Raw genomic sequence first — 27,569 nt, 5'->3', positions numbered from 1 at the left:
ATGAAAATTAGGACTAAGCAGGAGAACTAATAGACCTGGGCTGAATAAGTCTAGGAGAAAGAAGGTTGATGATCAGTTTCAGTAATTATTAGAGATACAAAATGTGGAAGGGCAGAAGATTGGAAGCCATGATCCTACTGTGAATCTAGGTGTTTTCAGAGCTGTGTGACCTTTACCAAGCCAGCCTCTTGATCTGTTAAATGGATATGCTGTCTTCCAGGATAATTCTGAGGACAAAAAATGCATGTGGGGGCTTCCCTGGTGGCTCAGTGGTAAAGAATGTGCCTGCCAATGCGGGAGACATGGGTTTGATCCCTGCCCTGGTCTGGGAGGATCACACTTGCCGCTGAGCAGCTAAGCCTGTGAGCTGCAGCTCCTGAGTCCATGCACTGCAACTGCTGAAGCCCATGTCCTAGACCCTGTGCTCCCTAAGAGGAGAAGCCACTGCGGGGAGAAGCCTGAGCACCACAACGAAGCGTAGCCCCTGCTCACTGCAACTAGAGAAAAGCCCAAGCAGCATTGAAGACTCAGCACAGCCAAAAATAAATAAAATAAAATTATTGTAAAAATTCATGGGACCTGACACTATTTGCTGTGAAGAAGTACTTTCCAAATGCAGGGTGATATTACTACTGAGACGAAGAGGATGTTGATAACTAGTTTTCTATTTCCAAGGCATAGACCAAGACTAAACCGATTGCCACGGTGGCTAGAGAGGTTTATGGAAAGACCTTACTCCAGGTGGGGCACCTGCAGGGTGCATGGGAGGCTGAGGAGTCCCTACAGAATGTCCGAGGCAGGCTGGATGACTGATGGTCTTACGTGACGTAGACCGGGGACTGAGCCTGGAGGCTGGAGTAGATGATCCTTTGACTTCTAGTTCTCGGTGTCTGTTTTAAGACTCCAAACTTCCTTCTTCTTCCTTGAATTTTTTTATGACATATCCTGTTTCTCTTGTAATTATAGGTGATTCGGTACCCTTTAGCCTATTGAGAACTGTGTATTTTCATAGAAGGTCAGAGTCCAGGATGAGTCTCCAAGATGTCACACAAAATGTAATCTGACTTCAGTCTCTTGCAGCAACTCCAGTTTGATGATGATAGTTAATTGCTCTTCAGCATTTCATTTAAATGAGACTCACGGCTCTGTTTAGGAAGAAAAGTGCTGATCAATTACAATTGCCCCTGTTGTCATGGAAACAAGCTGCAATTGGACTATAATTATATTTCCTTTTTCCTGAAGTGAATCCCTAATCATTGCCGTGGTAATTACCCAATATCTATGGTCCCAAATTACATGATGCTTGTCCAAAAAAGACAAAGGAGAAGTAGGAGGGCTGGCCTGAGACATGTGTTAACTGTGCAGCTGCGGAGAGCCTTCTCCTTTTTTGGGTGGGGAGAATTTCCCTCTGTAGGCTCTTACTCCAAGGTTAGATGATGTCAGTGGGTCTTAGATGTGACCAGAGTTTACAGTAGTGGCCAGAAGACTGTATCAGGCATTATGAGTTAACAGAAAACCCATCTACAGGTATCTTTCTGCAATGGTAATGAAATGCATTATCTGATTCCTGATAGTCCAGAAGACTTTCCATGTTCCAAGGACCATTGATGAAGCCACCTAACAACATAATCAAGACCCAGTCTGATTGCTTTTCTTCTCTGGCATTTTCAGGGAGCATGGCTATCCCCAGGCTTATTTCCTCAGGGCTCCAATGTGGCTGCCTCTGTTCCAGCTGTCACCTGCACATGACACAAACCAGGAACAAAAAGGGAGACCATCCCTGTCTTGTGTCACATTTTATTCACGAGGAGACTTTTCCCCAAAACACCTCCGCCAGCAAACTTTCCCTCCCTTTTCATTGTTCCTTTCACACCAGACCCCACCGGAAGCAGTAGTTCTAGACAACACAACTTAAAAGGGAGATGGCCCTCCTGTGCTCCTTAGAACTCACTGCCCAGTGGGTGAGGGATGCAATAGTATGTCTAAGGGATAACTTTGTTTTATTTTCCTTCTCACTTTCTCTCTCTGCTGTTCCTTTCTAGGGCTTAAGCTCCAGGCCACAGACCCATCACACACCCTCTATCTGATCTCTGCCACTTCTGCAGATAGGCATGGGCATAGGGCACTGGAGATAGGTGTGGACATCCAGGAGCATGGGGTGTGGCATCCTTTGCTCTCAGGCCACAGCCTGTGCCACTGAGAAGAAAGACAGCCTCTTGGAGGACAAGTGGGATCCGAACACCAGAGAGCTAGCTGTTCCGATGACTGGTCTGTGCGGACGGGCTGAGTGGGAGACGAGCATCAGAAGGGGATCCCAGAGCATAGTGGTGGCTGGTCTGGGTCATGCAGCTGTTAGCTTCTGGTTCTCCTTCTCCAAGCACCCAAGTTTCCTTTCAGGGAATCAGTTCTGCTGTGTGCCCTTCTGGCAGAAGTTGGTGCCTGCTTCCTAGGACAGAAGCCAAAAGGCCCGGATCTTCTGCTTGCCCTCCTGCTGAAGCCTGGCCTGAACATGTGACCCAGTCTGGCCAATCAGCCTTTGTCTCTAGGGCTTTGACTGGGCCGGTGGATCCAGGAAGTAAAGACACAGCCCGGAGAGCAGGCTGTAACCGGGCTCTTTGAGCGCTGTGTTCCAGCGGCTGTGGTTCCTGACGCCTTGACCTCTTGAGCTCTCTTCACCCCTGTCTTTCTCCAGGCTCTCACTCTAACTTTCGTTGTCCTTTGAGCCCTCACTGTTCATCTAGTAGCTTTTCTTTTCTTTTCCTAATTAGTTTATTTATTATCATTATTATTTTAATTTCTGGCCACCCTAGGTCTTCGTTGCTGCGGGCAGAAGCTATTCTCTTGCTGTGGCGCATGGGCTCTAGAACTCTAAATTTCGGACAAGGAGTTTAAAAATGGCTCTTTAAATATTTTTAAAATTGAAAAAATAGGAAAATAGAAGTTGCTTAAAATATATATTCCTGTTTTCATCTCAGAAATTTCTTTTTTAAATTATTTATGTATCTATGGCTTCCCCTTCACTGCTGCACACAGGCTTTCTCTGGTTATGGCAGGCGGGGGCTGCTCTTCGTTGTGATGCATGGGCTTCTCATTGCCGTGACTTCTCTTGTTGCAGAGCTCAGGATCTAGGCACTAAGGCTTTGGGTAGTTGTGGCACTTGGGCTTAGCTGCCCCTCGGCATATAGAATCTTCCCGGTCCAGGGATCAAACCCATGTCCCCTGCATTGGCAGGTGGGTTCTTAACCACTGGACCACGAGGGAAATCCTAGCAGCTTTTCTCTTGGTTGAGTGAGACAAAGTTGGTTTCTCTTACTTGCAGCTAAGAACTATAACTGACACAGAATTAAACCTGGAAAACGTGGTGAGAGAGAGATGGGAAACAGCCAGAAGCAGCTTGCTGGTTTGAGTTGAGACGGAGGCCTAGAAGGAACCTTTGAAAATGCTGATCATCCTGACTTGCCCACTTTTTGCCCTCTCAGGACTTTCACTCCCTCAGTGACCTCCCCATTGAAAACCCATCTGATGAACTCCGGTACACTGTTAATCCTTTATGCATCCACTGAAAAAACATACAGCCTTCATTTTGTAAAGCGCTGTGGGAGAAGCTGGGCTTCCCTATCGTGGACTTCCTTGGCATGGGCTTCCCTGGTGGCTCGGATGGTAAAGAGTCCGCCTGCAGTGCAGGAGACCCAGGTTCGATCCCTGGGTCAGCAAGATCCGCTGGAGAAGGGAATGGCTACCCACTTCAGTATTCTTGCCTGGAGAATTCCATGGACAGAGGAGCCTGGCAGGGCTATAGTCCATGGGGTCGCAAAGAGTTGGACACAACTGAGCAGCTAACACTTTGACACTTTCACGGAGAAACAAAGATAACAGTTATGATCTCTGCCCTCATGCAACTCCAAGTGCTGTAGTGAAAATATAGTGATGTATCTTACAATGCGAAAGCACTTTTGTCTTCCTTCTCATTTAAGGCATGATTTTAGTAACCACAACATAAACATGTATGTAACGAGAAGTGCGTGCATAGGGCTTTCTGAGGGAGAAAAGGTCCCCTTCTTCCGGCAAAACAGGCGAGGCTGTGTGGGATTGATAAGGTGCTGTTGGACCTTGAAGGATAAGTAGGACCTGCACAGAGAGATTGGCAGTGGGCAGTCAGCCCACGGGGAGGAAGGGCCCCCGCAGCGATGGAGCCAGGAGAGGGTGTCTGGGGGACTGAACGGTTGGGTTTGTGTTTCTGGATGTTTGAAGTAGGGTAACACTTGATAATAAGAGGTAATATCTATGTAAACACGTTACTCTAAGGTTTTTCCCTGTGGTAGCTCATTTAATCCTAAATAAGCTCCATGCGCTACGCTAGTCACTCAGTCGTGTCTGACTCTTTGTGAACTCATGGACTGTAGCCCACCAGGCTCCTCTCTCCATGGAGTTCTCCAGGCCAGAATACTGGAGTGGGTAGCCTTTCCCTTCTCCAGGGGATCTTCCCTACCCAGGGATTGAACCTAGGTCTCCCACATTGCAGGCGGATTCTTTACCATCTAAACCACCAGGGAAGCCCTAAGCTGCATGAGGTAGGTCGTATTATCATCCTTATTTACAGATAAGGAAACCGATGACCTGGAGGTTTAGTGACATGCCCAAGGCCACACAGCTGTAAGTGGGAGAACCAGGTTTCATAGGGAGGCACATTGGCTTCAGTCTGAGTACTAAATCCCTGCATTGCAGGGTCTCTGCTTCAGAAAGCCAGAGTACTTTAGGGTGCCTAAATGCCATCATGAAGAGCCTTAAGTGCCAGGCAGCCACTGAGCTTCATCTGGTAGAATTTGGCAAAAAGGAACCACTAGAGGTTTCTGAGCTGGCAAGTTAACTGCTTAAAGATGAGTGTCAGGTTTGAGAGGAGGTGGAACTGGAGGAGACTGCAGTCGGCGATCATTTACAGATGTCGGTCATCTTACAGGAAAAAGCAGAGATCTGTTAAGGGCAGTTAAAGGGCTAGTGAGCATTGTTGTCACTGTTCCTCCTGGTTTCAGTTCTTTTTAAAAAGAAATGTATTTGGCTGCGATGAATCTTAGTTGCGGCACATAGGATCTTTGACGTTCCTTGCAGCATTTGGGTTCTTGTCATTGCAGCATGTGGGATCTAGTTCCCCGAGCAGAGTCAAATCCAGACCCCCTGTGTGGGGAGCACGGAGGCCTAGCCACTGGATCACCAGGGAAGTCCTTCAGTTCTGTCTTGGTAAAGCCTCTCTCTTCACCTTCGGGGCCTCAGCTTCTTTGTCCAAAAGGACAGGTCCTCACCTTGGTGATCACAGAGGCAGCAGAGGCTGCTGGCTGGCAAGGACGGCTGCCGCCCTGGGTGCGTGGCTCTCTCCTGGTGCTGGTCTCCATGAGGGGCCCACTGGAGACGGGGCAGGGAGCTCTCCAGGGCCCCAGGCACAGCCGTGGAGGACTGTGGCAAGCAGACTCCAGTGCAGGTTTAAATGGGTCCCGGAGCTCAGATTTGCAGTCTTACTCATTGATTTTGATATTGTTTTTGAAGGATTTCTCCCTGTGAAAGGGCAGATAATGTTTACTCATTAAGGCCTTTGGTACAATACCTTTCCCCTAACCTGGATCTGACTTCACTTACAAAATATTATAGCAAAGAACCTAAGGGATGGTAGTAACAAAGAAATAGGAGAGATTGGAATTTTGTGGGAAATGCCTGATGAGTTTGCTTTTGTTTGTGTCAAATCTGTAGAGACAATGGGCTAGCCACATAGTAGGGTCCACTGGAGTATCAGTCCAAGTAGTAAGCGTCCCTGGCGGCTCAGTGGTAAAAAATCCGCCTGCCAGTGCAGGAAACGCCAGTTCAATCCCTGGGTCAAGAAGATCCCCTGGAGAAGGAAATGACAACCCACTCCAGTCCTCTTGCCTGGGAAATCCCATGGACAGAGGAGCCTGGTAGGCTGCAGTCCATGGGGTCGTGAAGAGTCGGACACGACTGAGCGACTTCACTTTCACTTTTCACTTTCACACATTGGAGAAGGAAATGGCAACCCACTCCAGTGTTCTTGCCTGGAGAATCCCATGGACAGAGGAGCCTGGCGGGCTACAGTCCATGGGGTTGCAGAAGAGCCTGACACAACTTAGCGACTAAACAGCACATTGGGATCCACTAGTGTAGCAGGAGACAGGTGGGTAGAAGAGAGTGCAGTACTGGAGTTAGTTATTGAAAGTGATTGTTGGGACTTCCCTGGTACTGCAGTGTATAAAAAGTTGCCTTGCAATGCAGGGGACATGGGTTTGATGCCCAGTCGGAGAGCTAAGATCCCACATGCCACGGAGCAACTAAGCCTGCACGCCGCCACTACTGAAATCCTCGTGCACGGCAACTGGAGAGTCCGTATGCTGGAAAGAACCTGTGTGATTCAACTGACCTGACACAGCCAAATAAATAAATGAATAGTTTTTTAAAAACTGATTGTTAAAGCCCAAAGAGTATCCTCAGGCCATTCTACTGTCTCTGTAAGGCAGTAAGTAAGGCAGTTGAGAAGATGAACAGTGGTCTCCATGAGCTGATTAGAAGCTTCTGATAGATGTTTGGAATCCCAGTCTCTCTGTGAATAACAATATTATCAATGACAATAACAACAAAAACCAGAACAGAGATCTGGAGATGAGAGTTGTGAGTCCTTTCTTTCCATAAGGCCCCAGGAACTTCTCTGTTCTTTGGACCTCTAAGTCCAAAGGGACTATTTTTGTGGCATCTGTAAGTCACGGCTCAGTGGTTCTTCTCTAAGCTTGGGGAAACGGCTCCTCAGGGCCCAGTGTTGTTCTAAATTTCCCAAGTGGGCCTCTCTTTCTGTCCTTCTAGAGTTTGCTTTCCCCACATGTGCTTTACATTTGACTTCAGGTCTTCTTCAGGGCGGGGCGGGCTGGTGGTGACGGTTCACGCGGCAACGCGAGCGGCAGATGAAGCTCCGTGGGCTCGTGTGCCCAGCCCCTGCTGCGTGGCCAGCTCCTAGCGGGCAGCCTCGGGCCGGGCACCGACCCACAGCACGGGCAAATGCAAGGTCCTCCTGCGCCACCTGGGACGCGCCCACACTGTGTGATAAACCAGGCGGAAGGGAAGACACAGATGCACACACTCGTGTACGTGAATCGCTGCTCTGCGGCAAAGACCCACACAACACGGCACGTGTCAGCCAGGCTTCAGCGAAAAACAACATAAATCACTGCGCCTCTGTCAGCAGCTTCCACGTGCAGGGGGAAGAATCCTGTGCACACTCTTCGAGGTAAACCTTTTAGAACCATCTCATCCCACCCTTCAGAACACGCCACCAAGGTCCGGACGGGGCTGCACGAACCCGTAAATTGATTCTGGCAGAGCCTCCAGGTTGACGGTGTTCCAGCGTGGCTCACGACACTACTGCTGTTTCCCCCGGCATCTCTCAGGAAAACTTTAGAGTTCTTCCTAATAATCCTACTTTTTTCTTGTAAACGCGTTCCTAGGGATTCGGGGAGGGTTTCTTTGTTGCCACTGTGACTGGGAACTGTTTACTTCATTATGTTACCCAACCAGGTGCCGCTGGTACAGAAGAAAATTATTGATCCGTGTACGTCTGCGTTCTGCTCAGCCCAGCACCTCCGCCAAGTTCTCATATTTTTTCACTTGGTTCTCTTGGGTTTCTAAGCTCTCAAATCACATTGTCTGCAAATAATTCCAATTCTTTCTCGTATCCCATTTGATTCTGTTTCATGTCTTATTGCTACATCCAGAATATCTGGACAATGATAAAGGGCACACTGCTGGGTATTTTTAATAGAAGTTTCTGAGTTGGACTCAAGACTCTCAGTCGCCTGGGTGACACTGGCTGTGGAACTGAGACAGGCGCTTCACCGCGGCAAGAAGTCCCCTCTGGCTCCGTTTTCAGCGGTTGCTTTAAAACGCTGGTGCTGGGTTTCACCACAGGCCTCTTGTCATCCATTCCCACGGCATTGTGACTCACCTGCTAGCACTATGTATCACATTCATAGCTCTCTCTACTATTAAGCCATCTTTGAATTCTTTCGATAAATCCTACATAATCATGAAATCTTGCTTAAATCTTGCTTAAATTAATCATGAATCTTGCTTAAATTAAGATGACTGTTAAATGTCTGTATTGATCATCTTTCAGTTAGAAGTTAAAAATCTGGGGAGTTTTAGAGGTCTTTATACATTTCACAGTTGATCAAGAGGCTACTAGGTATTCTAAGCATCACAAGAGAAGTTTGCCACACGGCAGGTCCTATTTCTTCCTTCTGAACAGATACTCCAAGGGTAAGTTGCAGCACGGAGGCGCAGAGACCCCTCGCCTCTTGACTCACTCTTAATAAACAGAAGGAGGAGAACTGGGCTACTTTGCAATCAATCGTGAAAGATCTGTAAATGTCAAGAATAAAGAAGTCCAGATGAACTTGGCTAAGGTGCAATTTGTGGTAAATTGCCCCTCCACCTCCTAATCACGTAATTCATAGTTCCCAGCTGGTTAAGGACAGAGATTCCCACCAAGCTCTTTGTTCATTAGAACATAGTTTCAAGCTGAGCTCTCTGCACGTGGGCTATTCAGTTTCCATTCCAGCCCTGTCTCAAAATCTGGAACTTCGGGCAACATTCTTCCCCACTCTTTGTGTCAGCTTCCTCTTCAGAGAAAAGAAAATAATCTGCATTGTAGAGTTGTTTGGAAACCAAATTGGTAACCATGATTACCAAAGATCTAAAGTTACACAAATTGCCAAGGATGTAATGTTAACTCGCGTTATGTAAAGTGAATTATCTAGAAGAGAGTGTTCCTGAGTGTTCCTAATAAATCAGTGACCATTCTCCTCTGCCGTTTCTTCTCAGGGCTTTAAAAAAGGCACAAAAACAGATATAAGAGAAAGGTAGGAATGTTTTTCATCACTTTGAAAAGTAGGTATTATCTTCCTGCCTGTGCTCTAGGAGGCTGGATACCAGCCCTGGAGGACTCGGGGCATTGCCAAGTGACTCTTTCTTTTTATGTCACAGCTGCTTCTGTGTTTATCCTCAAGTTAAATTTTGGAAGTATCATACTAAAAAGCAAAATAAACTAATTTGTGTAACAGGAAAAAGGAATTCTCATAACAGCAATGGCCATATCAAAAAATAGATTCTGACGTGTGTAGAAACTTAATAAATATTAAAAAAAAAATGGTTACTTTCACTTCTGGCTGTGATGAAGTAGCTTATAACAAATCAGTGCTCTCACCGAGAACAACTGAAAATACAAATAAAATATTCTAACAGGAACGTCTGTTTGAAGGTGTCAGATTGCTGTTGGCGCAGCAGACTTGAGCAATGAGATCCTGGAGAGAAGGGAGATAGACTGATCTGAGCCATGCTTTCTGCATATTGCTTCTCTCCAGTGGGCATTAGTTGATTCTTGGGTACAGGCCAAGAGACCAAAAATGTTCGGGGTGGCCACCAAGAGGAGGAGAAGGCAGAAGAGCTGTAGGCAAACTCATGGGGCTGGGAGCACAAAAATTAGAGTTTGAGACTGCCAGGACAGCCAGGACTTAAGGGACTAAATTCCCCGAGAAGAGATGCCCAGAATGAAATCTAAATCTAAGTAACAGTTTTCCTTTTGAGGCATTTGCTGGTAAAGCTGTACAAGAATGAAGGCTGAAAAACAGCAGAATTTTTGGCAATCTTTGGTGCCAGAAAGACAAAAATTGTAGTTTGAGATTGTTGCCAAAACTCAGCCTCTGTTCACTGGTGCCACATAGAAACATGGAGACAGGGTTTTGGGTGATGTAGAAAAGAGTAGCTTTTATTGCTTTGCCAGGCAAAGGGGACCACAGTGGGCTAATGCTCTTAAGACTGTGTGACCCACCCTAGAGGGAGTAGTGAGAAGTTTTATGGTGTTCAGGAGTGATCAGCTTGTGGAGTTCTCAGATTGGTTGCCATCAAGGTGAAGTTTCAAGCTTCACCAACCTTCTGGTTTCAACCAGTCTAGGATCTATGTTCTTGTGGTCAGCAGTTTTCATCTGGAGGGGGTCTGCTTCCTGTAAAAAAACAACTTAGGAATGTGTGTCAGACCTTTATCTGTATCTTTCAAGGAACTGTAAGTTCAATGATTCTGCTACGTGGCAGAATTTTAGTCTAAATCATTATCAGTTTCCTAGCCCAACAGCTGTTCTTTATTTCTACATCTTCACATATCCCAGTCATTAACTCTTTTAAAATATAATTTTACTCAATTTTTTCTTTCTTTTTAAAATAATTTTTATGATTTATTTTTATTTTTGGCAGCGGTGGGTCTTTGTTGATTTGCAGAGCCTTTCTTTAATTGCAGTGAGCGGGGGCTGCTCTTTGTTGAAGTGCGCAGGCTTCTTATTGCAATGGCTTCTCTTCTCACAGGCCCTAGGCATGGGCTTCGGTAGTCACAGCACATGGGTTCAGCGGTTGCAACTTGTGGGCTCTAAAGTTTGGGCTCAGTAGTTGTGATCCAAGGGCTTAGTTGCTCTGTGATGTGTGGAATCTTCCTGGACCAGGGATCAAAACTCTGTCTCCTGCATTGACAGGTGGATTCTTGTCCACTGTGCCACCAGGAAAGTCCCCAGTCATTAACTCTTGAATCAGCATTTTACTTCAGAAGACAAGGACACAGGGGTTTGTTCACAGTTTCAAGACTCACCAACCTACCCAGGAGAAGGACTTTTAGGATATAACCCATGTGTGTTTTTTTTAAATTAATTTACTTTAATTGAAGGATAATTACTTTACAATATTGTGGTGGTTTTTGCCATACATCAACATGAATCAGCCATGGGGGTACATGTGTTCCCCCATCCTGAAGCCCCCTCCCACCTTCCTCTCCACCCCATCCCTCTGGGTTGTCCCAGTGCCCTGCTTCATGCATTGAGCTTGCACTGGTCATCTATTTTACATGTAATAACCCAGGTTTTTATTTGAGACTCCAGGAGGCCTATACGCTAGAAGCGAGGACAAAGCAGAGGTAGCCTGAGCCTTACAAAGGTTGCTGATCACTGTGATCATCCTGATTGGATTGATGTGATCTAATCCTTTACTGCTTGCTAGCTGCTGTTGCTAAGTTGCTTCCGTCGTGTCCGACTCTGTGCGACCCCAGAGACGGCAGCCCATCAGGCTCCCCCGTCCCTGGGATTCTCCAGGCAAGAACGCTGGAGTGGGTTGCCATTTCCTTCTCCAATGTGTGAAAGTGAAAAGTGAAAGTGAAGTTGCTTGGTCATGTCTGACTCTTAGCGACCCCATGGACTACAGCCCACCAGGCTCCTCTGTCCATGGGATTTTCCAGGCAAGAGTACTGGAGTGGGTTGCTGTTACCTTCTCCGACTGCTTGCTAGAGGAACCTGCAAATCCTCTCTGGAAGGAGAGAACCCAGCCTTTACAATTTTTCATGCATATGTGTTGAATTCAATAAAAAATTACCAGGCATTTAAGAAACAGACTATGAGGAAAACAAGATACTAGAAATAGACCCAAGCCAAATAAATAAAAATAAATATTTTTTCTTAAAAAGGGACTTTTTTGGTGGTCCAGTGGTGAGGACACTGCTTCTACCTCAGAGGGCCCAGGTTTGATTCCTGGTCTGGGAACTAAGATCTTGCATACTGTGCAACAACAACAACAAAAAAACCCAAAGGGACTAAAATATTGCCTTTTCAGACAGAGCTTTTCAAATAATTGTAATTACCATAGTCAATAAAATAGTTGACAAGATGGATAATTTCATGAGACAACTGGAATCTATTAAAAAGAATCAAATGGAAATTCTGGGTCCGAAAAATGCTACTGATAGTAAGAACTCAGTAGGTAGTTTTCACAGCAGACTGGACACCGCTAAAGGGAACATTAATGAGCTGAAAGTTAGGTCAGTAGAAAAATCCAGACTGAATCATATTGATTAAAAAGAGTGATGAATACAGAAAAGAACATGAAAGACATGACTTATATTGTAAAGGTCTAACACTGCAGAATCAGAGGAGGATAGGGAAAAATGGGGCAGAAGCAGTATTCGAAGAAATAATGGCTGAGAATTTTCCCAAACTGATGAAAGACGCCAAGCCATGGGTTTAAGGAGTATTATGTACCCTGAGCTAGATAAATCAGAAGACATTCACAACTAGCCACAACAGACAGTAACAGAAAACCAAAGACAAAGGAAAATCTTAAAATCAGTTGTAAGAGACAGATTGCCTGTTTTTTCAAAGAAACAGAAATTCTACAGCTAAATCGCTTCAGTCATATCTGACTCCTTGCTACCCAAAGGACCATAGCATACCAGCTCCTCTGTCCATGGCGATTCTCCCGGCAAGAACGCTGGAGTGGGTTGCCATGCCCTCCTCCAAGGGGTCTTCCCAATCCAGGGATCAAACCCACGTCTCTTATGTCTCCTGCACTGGCACGTGGGTTGTTTACCACTGGCGTCTTCTGAGAAGCCTACCTAACATCATAATTTATGGAAAAATATTGAACGCAAAAAAAAAAAAAATATATTGAACGCTTTTTTGGTCAGCTTGGGAACATGACAAAGTTTACCATCACCCCTTCTGTTTAAGTTCCTATGAAGATCGTAGCTTATTGCAGTATGGAAGGAAGGAAGGGAGCGGGAGACTGAAAAAAATGAACGAATAGGGTAATTCCCTGGTAATTCCCAGTGGTGGACTCTCTACTTCCACAGAAAGGGGCCCAGGTTTAATCTCCAGTCAGAGAATGAGCGACCAAAAAAGGAGAAAGAAAGAAAATGAACAAATAAAGCTGTCTTTTGTCACAGATAAAATGACTGTATACATAGAAAATCCAAAAGAATCAACAATCACATTATTATGATTAATAAATTTAGTTAAGCCTAATTATGATGTCAATAATCAATAACCAAGTGATACATTAATACTCTGCCAATAAACAATTAGAAAAATAAACATTTTAACCTATACCATTTACAGTAGATTCAGAAACATCCAATATGTAGGACTAAATCTATGAAAATATATAGAAGACCTCTATACAGAAAACTACAAAACTTTATTGAGAGAAAGTAAAGAGGATCTAAATAAATGAAGGGATAGCCAGTGTTCGTGGATGAAAAGAATGACTATTGTAAGGATATTAGTTATCCTCAAAGTTTATTTACAGGTCTAGTGCCATCAGAGAAGCAATCCTAGGAGTGTTAAGAGGGTGTGCATGTGTGTGTGTGTGTGTTTATGTAAGTTTATGTAGAAATGCAGAGATAAGTATAGGCACCTGGGAAAAAAATCAAACCTGGAGAACATGAACTGCTAGATATCAAGACTCATAAAACCCTGGTGGTGCAGTGGGTAAGCATCCGCCTGCCGGTGCAGGAGACACAGGTTCGACCCCTGGTCCGGGAAGATCTCAGATGCCGTCGAGCAGCTAAGCCCTTTTTGTGCCACAGCTACTGAAACCCACGTGCCCGGGAGCCCTTGGGAGAAGCCCCTGAAGTGAGAAGCCTGCGCACTGCGATGAAGAGGAGCGTCCGCTCGCCACAACTAGAGAAAGCCCACACGCAGCGGTGAAGACCCAGAGCAACCAAAAATAAAAAGTAAATAACTTCGGGGGGAAGGAAAAAGCTACAGTAACTAAGACAGCGTCGGACTGTTGCTACAAAAACAGACAAGTAGACCAGGAGAACACAGGCCAGAAATAGGTTCACACATGTACAGTCATTTAATTTATGGTGAGTCGCTCACTGTCTTCAAGCCTCAGTTTCCTCATCTGTAAATGGGCTCAATAATCGTTCCTACCACATAAGGTTTAAATACTGTATATCACAAGGATTGAGATGGTATATTAAAGAAGTTATCACATATGGAGGGGACATAGCAAGTGCCCAATAAAATTTAGCCAGTGTTAATATCACCACTTTGATTACACTCGTTTATAATTATTACTGCTACTCCTAGTACTGTTCATTTTCTCTATTTTTCAGTAAGATAATCTAGAAGCGGAGAATGTGGGGACCTTAAATCCTGGCTAGCAGCAAGGAACATTTGGGACACACACAGAAAAGCAGGAAACTGTCGGTTCTTAGTTTTCCTGGAAAAAAAGAATTTGAGAACTTCATGATTCAAGGACTTCCCTGGCTGCCCAGTGGTTGACTTGCCTTCCAATGTAGGGAGTGCATGTTCATCCCTGGTCAGGGGCTAAGATCCCACGTGCCTCAAGGCCAAAAACTTCCAAAACATTAAACAGAAGCAATATTGCAACAAATTCAATAAAGACTTTAAAAATGGTCCACATTTAAAAAAAAAATCTTGGAGAAGGAAATGGCAACCCACTCCAGTATTCTTGCCTGGAAAAATCCATGGACAGAGGAGTCTGGCGGGCCGAAGTCCATGGGATTACATGACTGAGCATGTGTGCACAAGGGTGGAGGGAGATGGGTTGGTAGCAATAAACTGGTAGAACTAAGAAAAATAATAAATAAATAAATAAATAAATCTTTAAAGAAAATTTCATGATTCAGCCAGAAGATTGACTTGGAAACTGGAAGAGAACTTGGCCTTCCAGTGTCAACCTATTATATGCATACAACTGTGAGACATTAGTAAACGTTTATTAAGCATCTAAAGTGGGCTTGTGCATATATGTGTTTATAAGAGTATCTGAGAGCCTATGTGTGTACATAAGCCATTTGTAAAAACACTGTGTAGAAAATGAAGTTTGTTACCTCTTCTTTCATCTGAATCCTAGCCAGGGAATCTGATAAAAAAAAGTTCAGACAGGATATGAAAAGGTTTGATTCCATAACTTGGAATGAAATTTTAATTCCTAGCATCGTTGGGTGAGTTTGGAAGTTCATTTGGTGGCACAGGTCACAAAGTTTCTGAGGAACGAGGACATAATGACGCATTTAATTGCCTCTGATATTCATATGCTGAAACAATGCCTCGTATTTCATAAAGTGGGTTGCTCCTCCTCAGTGACCTGTGCTGTGTGGCTGAAGGCTCACCCGTTATTCCAGCAGTTTGGCGTCTCCAGCCTTCCCGTATTCCAGCCCCCATGACACTGGCATCCTGTATTCCTCTCCCACCGCTCCACCTAGACTCCATCTCACTCATGGGAAGGAATACGAGAGCCCTTCTGCCACTTTAAACGCGTCAGCTGCCTGGCCTGGGGTTGTGTTCAGCTGTTCTGAATCCTGTTTCTCATGCTACAGCTTCTATTTAGGTGACTTTGCCTGCTGTGTACTAAGTCACTTCAGTCGTGTCCAACTGTTTGTGACCCCATGGACTGTAGCCATGGACAGGCTCCTCCGTCCATGGGATTCTCCAGGCAAGAATACTGGAGTGGGTTGCCATTTCCTCCTCCAGGGGATCTTCCGACCCAGGGATTGAACCTGTGTCTCTTGTGTCTCCTGCTTTGCCAGGCCGGTTCTTTATCGCTAGCACTACCCTATAAGGCTGTTTACCCCTTGAGTTTTTTGTTTTTTTTTACCCCTTGAGTTTTATTTGCAACAATCAGTTGGTGATGAGATCACTAAAGTAAAGCTTTCAACACAGTGTTTTCATCAAAGTCGCAATTGGTGGTTATTACTGTTTTTATTATCACACAGCCAGGAGGCTTATGTCCAAGTCTTTTGTCTCTAAACTTCATATGCTTTGCTACCATGCTGCTGGTAATGTGGCCAATTTGATGATATAATTTGGTACTCAGTCTTCCCAAGAAACTTGGTTGGGACCCTGCCTGCTGCATTTCTGTAATTCAGCTCAGAGGTACCAGCCAGAGAGCCCTTTCCCCCAGTACTGGCTCTTATTTTCTGCCCTTGATCACTGATAAAACCTCCCGATGGGACCCCTTTCTGTGGGGGAGGGGAGAGGGAGAAGTCGAGCTCTCAGCCCTGGGATAGCTGCCCGTGTGCCTGGCATCGTGGACGTGTGCCTGTCTTGCCTTACAGAGAGTGTGTGATTCTGTCCCTGCGTATTCCTTCCCAGAAATAGCTTAATTTCCCACATCAAGTGAGGAACGTTGGCATCTGCTGCCCCCTCTTCCTGCAGCTCACCCAACCTATACCTCACAGTCAGGGTAGAAGTCTAGAATTCCTACGAAGTCCAGCCTTTCAACTGAAGCGTTCTTATTGTTAGGAACCTACCACTGATACCCTGCCCGATGCATGACGCCCATTTAGAGTCTCCTTAGCACATGTGCCCCCATCCCTCTGAATTCCTGAGGAGTCTCCACAGAGAGACTCTTTATTCCGATAGTGTCCATCAGCAGTTCCAGTCCTCACCAAGTCTTTGTTTTAGATGTATGTATTTTTCTTCCCAATGGATTACAATCTGAGAGAGAGAAATTCTTGCTTCATACGTCGAGATCTTCATGTTACTTAAAAAGGACTGCTTGACAAGACTTGACAGCTCATCAGGAGAAAGGCTCCTGCAGCTAAGTTTTTGCAGTGCTTTCTGTCCCGGGTCCTCCACAAACAGGTAGCAAGCACGCTGAGTTCTCCCAGTGAGCGGCTCTAAAACAGGCTGTGTAGGAGACATGCCCTCTTATTCCCAAGGGACACTTCCGTCTGCCCGGCTACTTGGCTGACCCCTCGCAGAAGAGGACAGCGGGCTGGAAGCACTTTCTGAGTGAGACTGGGGATGTGGGTGGAGTCCCCTGAATCAGGAGGAACAGGAGATGGAATTGCCAAAAGACGTCTTATCATCCTAATAAAATGAAGCACATGATTTGCATTCCAGGTCCTTCAACTATTCTATGGGAACCCGGGCATTTTCCCATGACAGTATTTTTATCCCTGATGGGGGAGCAGAAAGTGAGCAGACAGTTCAAGCAATGTCACAGGACAACATCTTGGGCAAAGTCAAAACTCTTCAGGTAAGACAGCTTGAAGGTCAGAGGCATAGGAAGGGGGAGGGGGATGGCCACGGAGGGAAGTGGGGAAGGTCCCTGGCTTGGCCTTGAGTCATGGATTGGGAAGTCCAGGGGTCACTCCCGGTGAGAATGTTTGCTTTCTGAAACCTGGCTTAGTTCTCTGGAAGCTTCTGTGCACCCATGAGAGGTTCATTGTCAAGTGGTACCCACCTTCAGAACACCCCCTCTCCTTTTCTGTCAAGTTGCTCCCTCATTTTTAACTGGACTTAATGAGGACAGGTGCCCTAGAGAAGCTGCAGAACTTGGGTGGGAGGAGAGCAGTCCTTACCCCGAGTGTCGGCCGTGACCCCTGAGCACAGGCTGGCTGTCGGCTGCAGGCACGCTCAGCAGGCACCGTCTCCGAGGCTCTGCGCTTGGCCATGAAGGGCCACAGTTCTGCTGTGTTTCTGGCCCTGGCTCCCCCGAGCCGCCCTGTCCCAGAGGGACGCTGCAAAGCTCTTCCGCTTCCCTCCTATTTGCGCTGCAGAGGTGGGCAGTCTTCCTCCCTAAAACTGATAGGGGGTAACTCCTTTAATCACTGAATTGAGATTGAAATAATAGGAAATCCAGGAAGAGCGAGGGGAGCGAAGACCCCTGGGATCCGACAACCTAGGTTTGCCTGAGTGCTCAGTAGAACTCAATCACCCAGCAGAAGTGCCTAAGCAAGCACTTCTCTGAGCTTGGGCTGCTTGGAGGCAATCCAGACTGTACAGGGGACTCTGGTGTGCTGCTTTCCATCTCTTTCTAAGTCTGCAACAGTGAAGGAACAAATGAATGAATGAACCAAGCAAAAAAATAATAAAGGAGACAGCTGGCTTGAGTAGCTATTGACATGATGAAGCATGGCACTCAGAATTTTCTACTTGCTTGAAATATTCTTCTTTCTACTGAATATTAAGCTATGTATTTTGTGACCTGTGTTTGGTTATATATTCCACAGGTACTCAGCTAAATATAGCATATGGCAGCTGGGAAATAGCCAACACCCTGGAACCACACCCAGACTTGCCTAGATGTTTATACCTACCCCTGTGCTGCCCAAGGCCATAGTCCTGCCCTCAGAACTAACCTAGGCCCTTCCTTCAAATTCCAGCACATCTTGACTAGCTCCCATTCTTGGTTCTTGCTGGCCGTGCAGCAACACGTTTTATGGACTCAGAAAGGAAAGTTAGCCTCAGTCACTTCTCTTCAACTGGAGAAGAGGAAAGGGCAGTGATGGCTGAAGAAAACCTTGACACACCCCCCCCCCTCCTTCTTACCTTTCCTTCTTGAAGTTTCTGGCTCCTGGAATATTATTCCTAACAAGTAATGAACCCTCCTGATAGCCCCTTTCTGAGGGGAGTGACCTGCAGATCTCAGTCTACAAACCAACTGTATTTCCCAAGGGCTTTCAAGGAGTTCTTTAAAAATTAGGGAATAGTCTGTTGTCTTAAATGGTAGCATCTTTGTAATACCACAGCACGTATCAGCATCACTCCACTAAGTGGATTTGGAGTTGTAAAAAATAGATAATTCTGCAGTATTGAAAATATAGAAACTCAGTAGAAATGTGAATGCCTGTTGTTTGTATTAATGATGTAAGGCAGAAGTTTAAAGAATCTGATTTCATAGTTAATAAAATGTAAGACAATTTCTCTGAAGCAGCGGTTCTGTTAATGCTGGAGGAGAAATGTGAGGGAAACAGAATAGCTGTCTAATTGAATGCTCTCCTCTGGACCACATCTACTCACACGAGGTCTGCCTTAATTTTGCTTCTGCTGCATGGATATGCACAAGCCTCCTTACAGCTCTAATGCTATGTTTTGAAACAATGTAGTAAGAGACTTTTGCTTTTCAAGGAGGGAAATGGGGACCTTTATCATAGCAAATGTGATTTTTGGAGTGCCATAAGATATCACTGTGTCACCCCCAAAAGACTCTGCTTTATTTTTCAGTCGACTAAGCAGTATGTTCCTGGTAAGTCGTAGAAATAGTAGTTAACTTATTAACTTGCATGAATGCTTTGCATTTTTCCATAAAAACGTTATGCTGGTATTGATGCTTAGTAAGCAGCATAAAAGACCACCCCCTCGTAGACTCCAGCATGGAATGAGGGTGTTTATTTATGTCAGACGCATGTATGTTTTTTATGTCTGGAATTGTCTTTGTGTATGTGTGTATGTTTATTTTAAAAAGAGAGAAGTAGTGGATAACACCTATTTGACACTAAATGTCCTAGCAAGCTAATTTGCCACCATTATTAAGACATTCTTTTGAAATGAGATTTCTACTGGAATGCTATTTAAAAAAAAAAAAAAAAAAAACCAAAAATGTGTTTGTTTTTTTTCTGGCTCAAGAAACTTCCCAGCCCATGGAAACCAGAGCTGCGCCTGTAATGACTGCATTTGGAAAGGTTGCCCCCTAGTGTCCACATATAGTCACCTCAGCCAGAACTGTCCTAGGTTGTACCAGTGATGGTTAGTATCCGTCTGCTGAGTACAGAGTGACTGAATACAGCATAAATAAGCCTACTCTTTCCTGAACAATGTGAATCTACCACCTGCCAAAATTTCTGTAGCAAGCAATTGAACCTTTAAAAGAAAAATTACCTTTTTTCCCCCTGAGTATAAAGATAATGCATGTGCATAGAACAAATTTTAATATACAGGATAGTCATAAGGGACAGAAACGACAGTGGTGTCCTTTTTGAGGACCCTATACATACCAGTCAGTTGTCCTATGGCCAGTACGTGAAATAAAAAGTGCCTGACAGGCCTCTGCCATCACCTGGCTTTGTGGTCTCAGGGCAAATCATTAAAGCTCTCTGACCCTCATATTCGTCATCTGAAAAACAAGAGGATGCGTGTAATGGATGATCTGAAGAGCCCTTCCAGTTCTTAAAATCTGCCATTTATAGAAAATCACTGTTCATCTGCTAGAGCAAGGAGTGGCTTTGTAAGCTTTGCACTGCAACGCATTGGACTACAATGACCTTGATGTTCCCAGAGCACATATCAGGGAGGTGCCTGTTTATTTCAGAGCAAACCAGGCTGTGAAGTATGTATGCACCTACTGATGATAGGAATCAGGAATATCACAGTCCAAGCCCACAAGTGATGTTTAGAATAATACCAGAGCTTTGTCAGAAAATGCTTAGTCTATTAGTCCACAGACTGTTTAGCTCAGGAGGGAGAATGTCCATCTTCAGTAGCTGCTATCTCCTGCCGGGCTGGATTTCATTTTAAAATGCCAAAGTGTCTTACTTTTAAGGATTTGAGCACCTCGTGCAGCTGTCAAGGACACAAAGAATAAATACCTGCTCTTCACCACTTCTGCACAGAGCAGATGTCTTTAAATCTGTGTGCGTTTGATTTTGCTTATTCTCTTAAATTCATTTTAACTATGGGAGTATCTGGAGTTCTCTCGAGAAGACAGTGATTTTATTTTCTCTCTGCCTTGTTCTTATAGCCGTAGTATGAAGGATGGCTATGAAAAATCTGGGGAAATCTAAATTGGCAGTGTTGAGAACTACAGAATATGATGTGCTTGGAATTTCTACACCATAGGAAAACAGCCTCATAAATATAGATGTGCATTCCTATAATATCATTCTCCAGCATTCCATTTTACAGCCAAATGGCCAAATTTGAATGAATAAAATATCTCCCCTTTAGCTCACATTCCAGTCTAACAGTGAGCCCATTCATTGCCACACGTAACATGGACTCAGTTTAGGCACAGAGGTTCCACTCTCCCCTCTGGTTATTATCTCAGTGCATATAAAGAATCCATGGGTATGTAAAAATATACATATCTATTAAAATACATCTGTGTATAGATGGAAGGAGTGGTAATAGTTTATTCCCCTGAAAGCTTATGGGCAAGCTCATCTTAATGGGCTGGTTTTGAGTGACTGCTTGTATCACAGTTCTTCCCATGACAATGCCTGAGTAGTGGGCGGAAGAAAAGTCACCAAAAAGCCATGTTTATCCCTGTTCACTTCATTCGACATCTGAGATGGCAGATAGGTCTCGGCAGTCATCTTTTAGTTGTCAATAAATCAGATGAAGTGTCCAGCAGCCCCGTCCCCTCTGAGTCAGTTGAGGGGAACATTTGGAGCAGGAACCACAGATCAAGTGCAAGAGCCTGGGCCTTGAGAGCCTGAGGCTCGGTCACCATGGCCGTGGCCCTGCAGCCCTGCCCTGGCCTGTGGCCACGGCAGGGTGCGTCTGCGAGGACAGTCCTTTGTCTGGACGGAGAGGCTGCCTTCCTGTCCCTGGATGGTGGCCGTCATTGTTTGCACGACCTGGGTCCTCCCCTCCTCCTTCCCTCGCCCTCCTCCCAAGCTCCCTAACCAGCAGCCTGAATTTGTTTTCTCCGGAGGAATTTTAAATCAGCTGCTTTACGGAGATGCTCATTGTCATTCTCGAAGGCAACAGCATTGTGTTTCTTTTGCCAGGATGAACATACCCGCGACATAAACCAGCCCCCAGATACACACGCATTCTCCTTCCCTCCCTGCCTCTCCCTCCCTCCCAGTCTCCCCTATCCCGCCCCCTTCGGCTTTGTCCCTGCCACCAGGGCTGCAGCTTCTCCTCCCTGGGCCTCCCGTCTGCCCCCTTCACCCTCCTCTCAATTTCCCTCTTTAACTCTCAACTTTGTTAACGTCATGCTCTCCATTTCCCCAGCTTTGTCCCACACACCTTATTTCACCTGTTCTTATTGCAGCTGATGTATTTCCCCCATTTTCTCTTTCATTTTTGTCTGGTAGCCATGATAAACATCGCATCTTCGGAGTTTATTTCAATATAAGCAATGTGAACTTGACATCAGTGTCATAAGAAGGGCTCTAACAAAAACAAAAAAATCAGCACATTCATTCTTTTTGTGATGGTGGCCAAAATCCTAACAAAAGGGCGTTGATGTATTAAGCTTAGTTCCCCTTGGGAACTCATTAAAGAATTACTCTTTCCATTCTGAGTAGAAGAAATAGCCTCATCTTAGATATTCAAGAACATTGGTAGATGGCAGACCCTGACACAGGAGGTCTCATTCTAGGGTGATTGGAAAAAAGTTTTTAGCTCTTTACCAGCATACATAGAGAAGAGATAACCAGGTGACCAGATGACCAGATAACTGGTCAACCAAAGGCTGGGCTGGGAGTCCCAGAGGGAAGCCCTGCCCAGACTGTGACTAGGACACAGGAGCTCTTCCTGCCACTCCTGCCGAGGCCCCCATCCATCTCCCACAGGGCACCAAGAGTGCCACAGGGCCTGTGGCTTTGTTACACCGTGTCCTCTTGTCTAACACCATCGGCTGTTCTAACTGTGCCTGCTTATTGATCTGCTTAGAGTAGACACTAACTGCCGCTTCCTGCTAAACTCATTGTAGAAGACACCCTTTTGCAGCCTTCTCCTCCCTGAAACCCCTTTAGGCTGTTCAAGCTGTACTTCACTGGCTGAACTTGGGCTTCTGATGTGTGTTCCCTCCCCGTGGTGTCAGGGGGCGCCGGGTTCAGGCTGAGATACAGCAGATCAAATCCGAGTCCTTGTCTCTGTGCTCCTGACTTGGCATGCTGGGGTGCCCGGGGTGCGGGGAGGGGACCTGGGGCTCGTCTCTTTCATGTCTCTGAAATCTCACCGTCCGCCACGTAAAGCTGAGGGGGAGCTGGGTGAAGGTGGACTTGATACTCTTGAGTTCAAAGAGAGAATGGGCATTTTCCTCAAGGGAGGCCACCTTCGGTAAGGTGGTAAAAATGCTGGATCCTCTCTTTCTGTCCCAGTAAGAAGAGGGAAGCGCAGTGTAAATTTATGAGAACCAGTGGAGCACCATGAAAACAGCACTGAATATGTTTTAGAAGACGTGGATTCAGGTCCCTTTGGTACCACTCATTCATTCCATAAGCTTGGGCCAGTCACTGGACCTTGACTTTATTTGTAAAACGAGGGGTTCAGATTATATGATTGCTAAGGATTTTTGCAGCTTTGTGGGATTAAATATTAGCCACATTAAAGATAAAGATCAGATAATGTAGTCTGTTTTTTTTTTTTTTTTTTCTTTTGAATCATGAAAGACCTAGGTCTAGAGCAGTAATTCTCAGCCCGAGGCGATCTTCCCCACCAGGGGACATTGGACAACACCTGGAGGCAGTTTTTGGTTGTCCAGACAGAAATGAACAGGTGTTGCTACTGTTGTCTGGTGTCCAGAGGGCAGGGGTGATGCTAAACACCCCGTGATGTGCATGAGAGCTCCCCACAACAAAGAATTATCTGGCCTCAAATGTCAGTTGTGCCGAGCTTGAGAATGCCCGCTGTAGATAAAGGCAGTAATTTCTACAATATATTCAATTCATTACAGTCTTCTTTCAGATGACCACAGCTTACCTCTTTTTCTTCCTCAATGTCACTCATTTTCTGTACATATTAAATATTTTATATCTAATGTATCAAGCCCATTAAATATTTTGCCTCTTATTAAAAACTATTGTGTGTATATATTTTTCTTCAGGGAAAATAATTCCCGCTTTAATCCAGCTTTTCTTTAATTCTAAATACTATTTTTCTTCCTAATTTCTGCCCTTTACCCTCCTCCCACCATCCATTCAGCTCCCTCCCACCAGCGATCGGTCTCTCTCTGGCCCTTACTCCAGCCTCCTTCTCTGACGCACTGCGTCCCTTCTGGCCTGTGGGTCACAGTGGGTAGCTGCAGCAAGGCAAAGAGGACATCCTAGTGGCAGGACAAGATTGCTTTCATCTTTTCCGTGTATTTAGCATCAATCATGGAAAGACTTATTGGCCTGGCGCCTTCTTCCCCTTGGCCATGGTACCCACTGTAACCCAAACCGGATGTTTAAGTTAGGGGCTGGTGAGGAAGGTAGATGAAATAAATATTCAAGGGGAATATGTCCAAAAGGGGCTGGAGGGTTCCTCCATTTGTGCAACCACAACAGTCTTGATTTCCCGCAGTGGTTCTTGCAGCTCATGAAACTATTTTCTATATAATTTTTGTACCTTTCAAGTACTTTTGTGCCTTTGAAAGACTTTTGATTTTTTTGACAAAAATCAAAAAAATTTCTGTCATACCCAACTTTTTTGATCAGAAATATGATCTCTCTACCCCCCTTGGAAATGTTGGCATCTCCATGAAAGAGATGGCTGGATGAAAAGGCTGATGGCTCAAAGGTGGGAAAGAAAAAGAAACACTGGGAAGGAGACTGAGGTATTACAGGACTGCGTCTGGGGTTCCTGGCTTGGTGGCTAGTCTAGAAACCAGGCGTGTGGAGCATGTGCCTCAGCGCCTGCTCGCTGTGCTGGGGAACCTGACTGGGGTTACTGTGGACCGCTTCACCGCTTCAGGACGTCTTTCTTTCCTTTCTCTCCAGCGACAGTTGGGCAAGAACATCAGGTTTGGACAGCCGCCACCCGACGCCATTCCCATGAAGAAGGCAAACAGTGGCGAGGCTCGCTTCGAAGAGGACCCGTTCCTCACCGGTCCTGTGGAAGTCGCGACTCAGCAAGACCTCATCCTCTCAGACACCGAGAACAAAGTAAAGCTCCTCCGGGGAATGACTCGATTGCTCACAAGCCCGGGAGGAGGCTGGGCAGTGGGCAGGGGCGTCAGAAACCCCGGGGTCTGCAGGGTGGGGAGTCGCCCCGCACCTCCGGCACAAGTGCCTTGAGCTGCAGGGGGGCCAGCTTGGAAGAGGGGGGGGCAAGGGAGACGTGCCCGTTGCACCCCCTCTTCCCAGGGTCTTCCACTTACTCTCAGAGACTCGGGCTGCCCCCACCCCCGAGCTGCACTGTCCTCCCTGCCGTCACTGGGCATCCTGAGTGTTTCAAATGTCTGCACTCCACATCTGTGGCCGTATACCTGTCTTCTCTCCGTCTCCAAACTGTTGGGCTCCTTGAGGACAGGCTGGATCTTACACATCTGTCTCCCCAGGATACCATCACTGCTTCCTTAGGAGCACTGAATAATTACTTGTGGAACTGGACTGACTTGAAATGAGGAAAGAATGAAGTAGGTGCTGCACAGGCATAGAATATATCAAACAGACCAGCTTGAAGTTTACTTGGTGTGGAAAGTCACGCTGACCCAGCACTATCCTGTCTAAGTTTTGCCTCTTCTTATTGTTTTTAATTCAGTTATGGTTGTGCTGGGTCTTTGTCGCCGTGCCGGGGCTTTCTCTAGCCGTGGGAGCGTGGGCTACCCTTGGTTGCAGTGTGGCGGCTTCTCCCGTTGTGTAGCTCGGGCTGTAGGCATGCAGCCTTCCGTAGCTGCAGCACGCAGGCTCAGGAGCTGTAGATCGTGGGCTCTGAGGCTCGGACTCAGTAGTTGGGGGTGTGCGGGCTTAGCCCACAGCATATGGGATCTTCCCAGAGCAGGGATCAAACCCATGTCGCCTGTATTGGTGGGCAGATTGCTATGCACTGTACCCCCAGAGAAATCCATTCTTTGGACACTTTGAAAGAAACACTCTGAGCAGATCCTGAAATAAGAGTCCCTTTAGCAGCAGCAGGAGTGCCTTCGGGCCTCTTATGGGAAAAGGAGAAACAGTCCTACCGGTAGGGAGATAGACGCTCTTAGCTGAGGCTCTGAGTCTTCCCATGCTTACAAGAAAGCCTTCTCTGTGCTGTGCCTACCACGGTGCCTGAAATGATGTTGGGGGTTACTAAAATGCCCCTGGAAGAAGTCATACTAGTTATCAGCTAATGCATTATCATAATAGTAAGAAAGATAAGTGCTCTGCAAGTTGTAGCACAAAAGAAGGAGAGGGATGAAAGATGACAATCTCCTTTGTAGTCTGTCTCTGCCTGGGCCCGGCCCCGATGACTCCCGGCACCCACACCTGTGGGTGGTAGGTGAAGCAGGCACAGGGACCCTCTCTCTTGGCTGGTCCAACAATCCTCGTCTCCAGTCTCTTGAGGGCTGGCCCGCAACATCAGCCATCAGCCTTGATTGAGGGATTCCTATGGACCAGATCTTCCCTGTCACTGCAGACCTGATAAGCACAGGGCTCAGTGGTCTGGGGGACAAGGTGGGTCGTTCGTTCAGTAGGTGCTCCCCCAGCTGAGGGATCACAGTGTAAACACAGGACTGCCTTGGTGCAATTTACATTCTGATGAGAGGAGCGTCACACAACAAACAGCTCAACAAATAGATATCATAATTTCAGACTAATAAAAATGCTGCCTAGAAAATGAAACGGTGATACAAAAGTGAGCAATGTGGTTGGAGAGGGGTTTGCTTCTTTAGGTAAGGAGGTCAGATGGCCCTGATCAGGCCTGGTAGGGGTGGAGGGTGCTCTTGGAACAGGGAAGAACAAGTACAGACACCCCGAGATGGAACTGTTTGTCCTGCAGGAGGCACAGAAAGCAGGCCCATGTGCCTGAGGGTGAAGGGTGGCTGTGGATCACAGGCTAGATGCTGGGTCATTTAGACCACGGGAGAACGGGTGAGTTGTTTGGGAAGTGATAGGAAACTGCTGAGAAATTTTTGAATTTATTTTTTATTATTTTTATCTTAGTATCTTATTTTACCTTTTGACTGTGCCTTGTGGCATGTAGGACCTTAGTTGCCTGACCAGGGGTTGAACCCACATGCCCCCACATTGAAAGTGTGGAGTCTTAACCACTGGACTGCCAGGGAAGTTCCCCTCTGAGTAATTTTCAGCAGGGCAGTGATACAATCTGATTTATGTTTCTAAAGATGCTTCTAAGTGTGGTGCAGAAAATGGACTGAGGTAGGGCAAGCTGATTTTCTGGCTCCGGAAGGGGCAATGAGACCCTTTTGTAAACATAGGTGATAGGAGGCAAGGTTTAGCTGGCACGTGTGACATGATATGCGTGTACCCAGGACCTGCAAGGCGACTGGGATGGGAATCATTAGGCTTTTTCCTCCTCTTCTTTCTCTCTTTTCCTCTCTCCCTCCCGCCCTTCCTCCAAAGTTTTCTCGCCTCCTCTGGCCACCCACCTCCTCAGCACAGGCCTGTGTGTGCCCCTGGAAGGACCCCCTTTTTTTCTCATGGAGAAGAGGTCTGGCAGTTGAAGGGGGTGGAAGGCAGCCAGCCAGGCTGAAAGCTGTGGGGTCAGAGTTCTGCCTCGCTGGCGACAGGGCAGTCCCCGATTCTCTCAGCAGTGGGGAAGCACATCAGGGACTGAGGTTGGAGCCCACCCAGATGGGAAATGAGTTGAACTCGAGGGAGAGGGGAGTGAATACTGAGCCTCCGGAGCCCTGGTGGAATCTGGACACCATGAACCTGCCAGCGTTCTCTGCTCAGAGGGGGGTGGCCCTCCGCACAGATGCCCGTTGTGTTTGCCCAGGACTTCAAGTGCCCCCGTGTGACTTGAGCACTCTCTCTGCCGTTCCAGTCCAGTGAGACGCCAAGTTCTCCAAGTCCTCTGAATCGGCCCGGAGCCAGAAGTGAGATGGAAGAGAAGGTAATGTGATTTGAACTTGTGTGTGTAACTTCCTTACTTTAACTTCTGTTTTTCTTTTTGTTGGGTGAGCTGCTGCCTCATTTTTCCATTCATAAATGCTGCCTTCATCCATTACTTTAAATCCCTTCAAAATGCAACCGGTGGTAGATGTTGGCATCTGTTTCCATGGCAATGCAATGGCTGGACTTGAACCCTGCTCTGAAAAACCGCCACACTCTCGCCAAGTCTGTTTGGAGTCTCGGGTGTCAG

General features: G+C 46.2%; 1 protein-coding gene across 4 annotated transcripts in view; it reads left to right on the top strand.

The window, feature by feature from the left end:
* Nucleotides 1-27,569, top strand: part of CRACD (capping protein inhibiting regulator of actin dynamics) — a 279,559-nt gene that overhangs the window by 231,318 nt on the left and 20,672 nt on the right. For 2 of the 4 annotated variants that reach the window (XM_043906702.1, XM_043906703.1), the window contains 3 exons: nt 16,731-16,866; nt 24,263-24,427; nt 27,252-27,320. In XM_043906702.1, the coding sequence (XP_043762637.1) occupies nt 16,747-16,866; nt 24,263-24,427; nt 27,252-27,320 (354 nt within the window). In that variant the 5' untranslated portion in view covers nt 16,731-16,746. Of the gene's footprint in view, nt 1-16,730; nt 16,867-18,838; nt 18,859-24,262; nt 24,428-27,251; nt 27,321-27,569 lie in introns of those variants that run through there. The other 2 variants (XM_043906705.1, XM_043906704.1) reach the window with 2 other exon arrangements.

This window comes from Cervus elaphus, chromosome 6, assembly GCF_910594005.1.
Source record: "Cervus elaphus chromosome 6, mCerEla1.1, whole genome shotgun sequence".
Classification (NCBI taxonomy): Eukaryota; Metazoa; Chordata; class Mammalia; order Artiodactyla; family Cervidae; genus Cervus; species Cervus elaphus.
The sequence above is the reverse complement of the archived record's forward strand: the minus strand, read 5'-3'. Positions and strand labels throughout refer to the sequence as shown.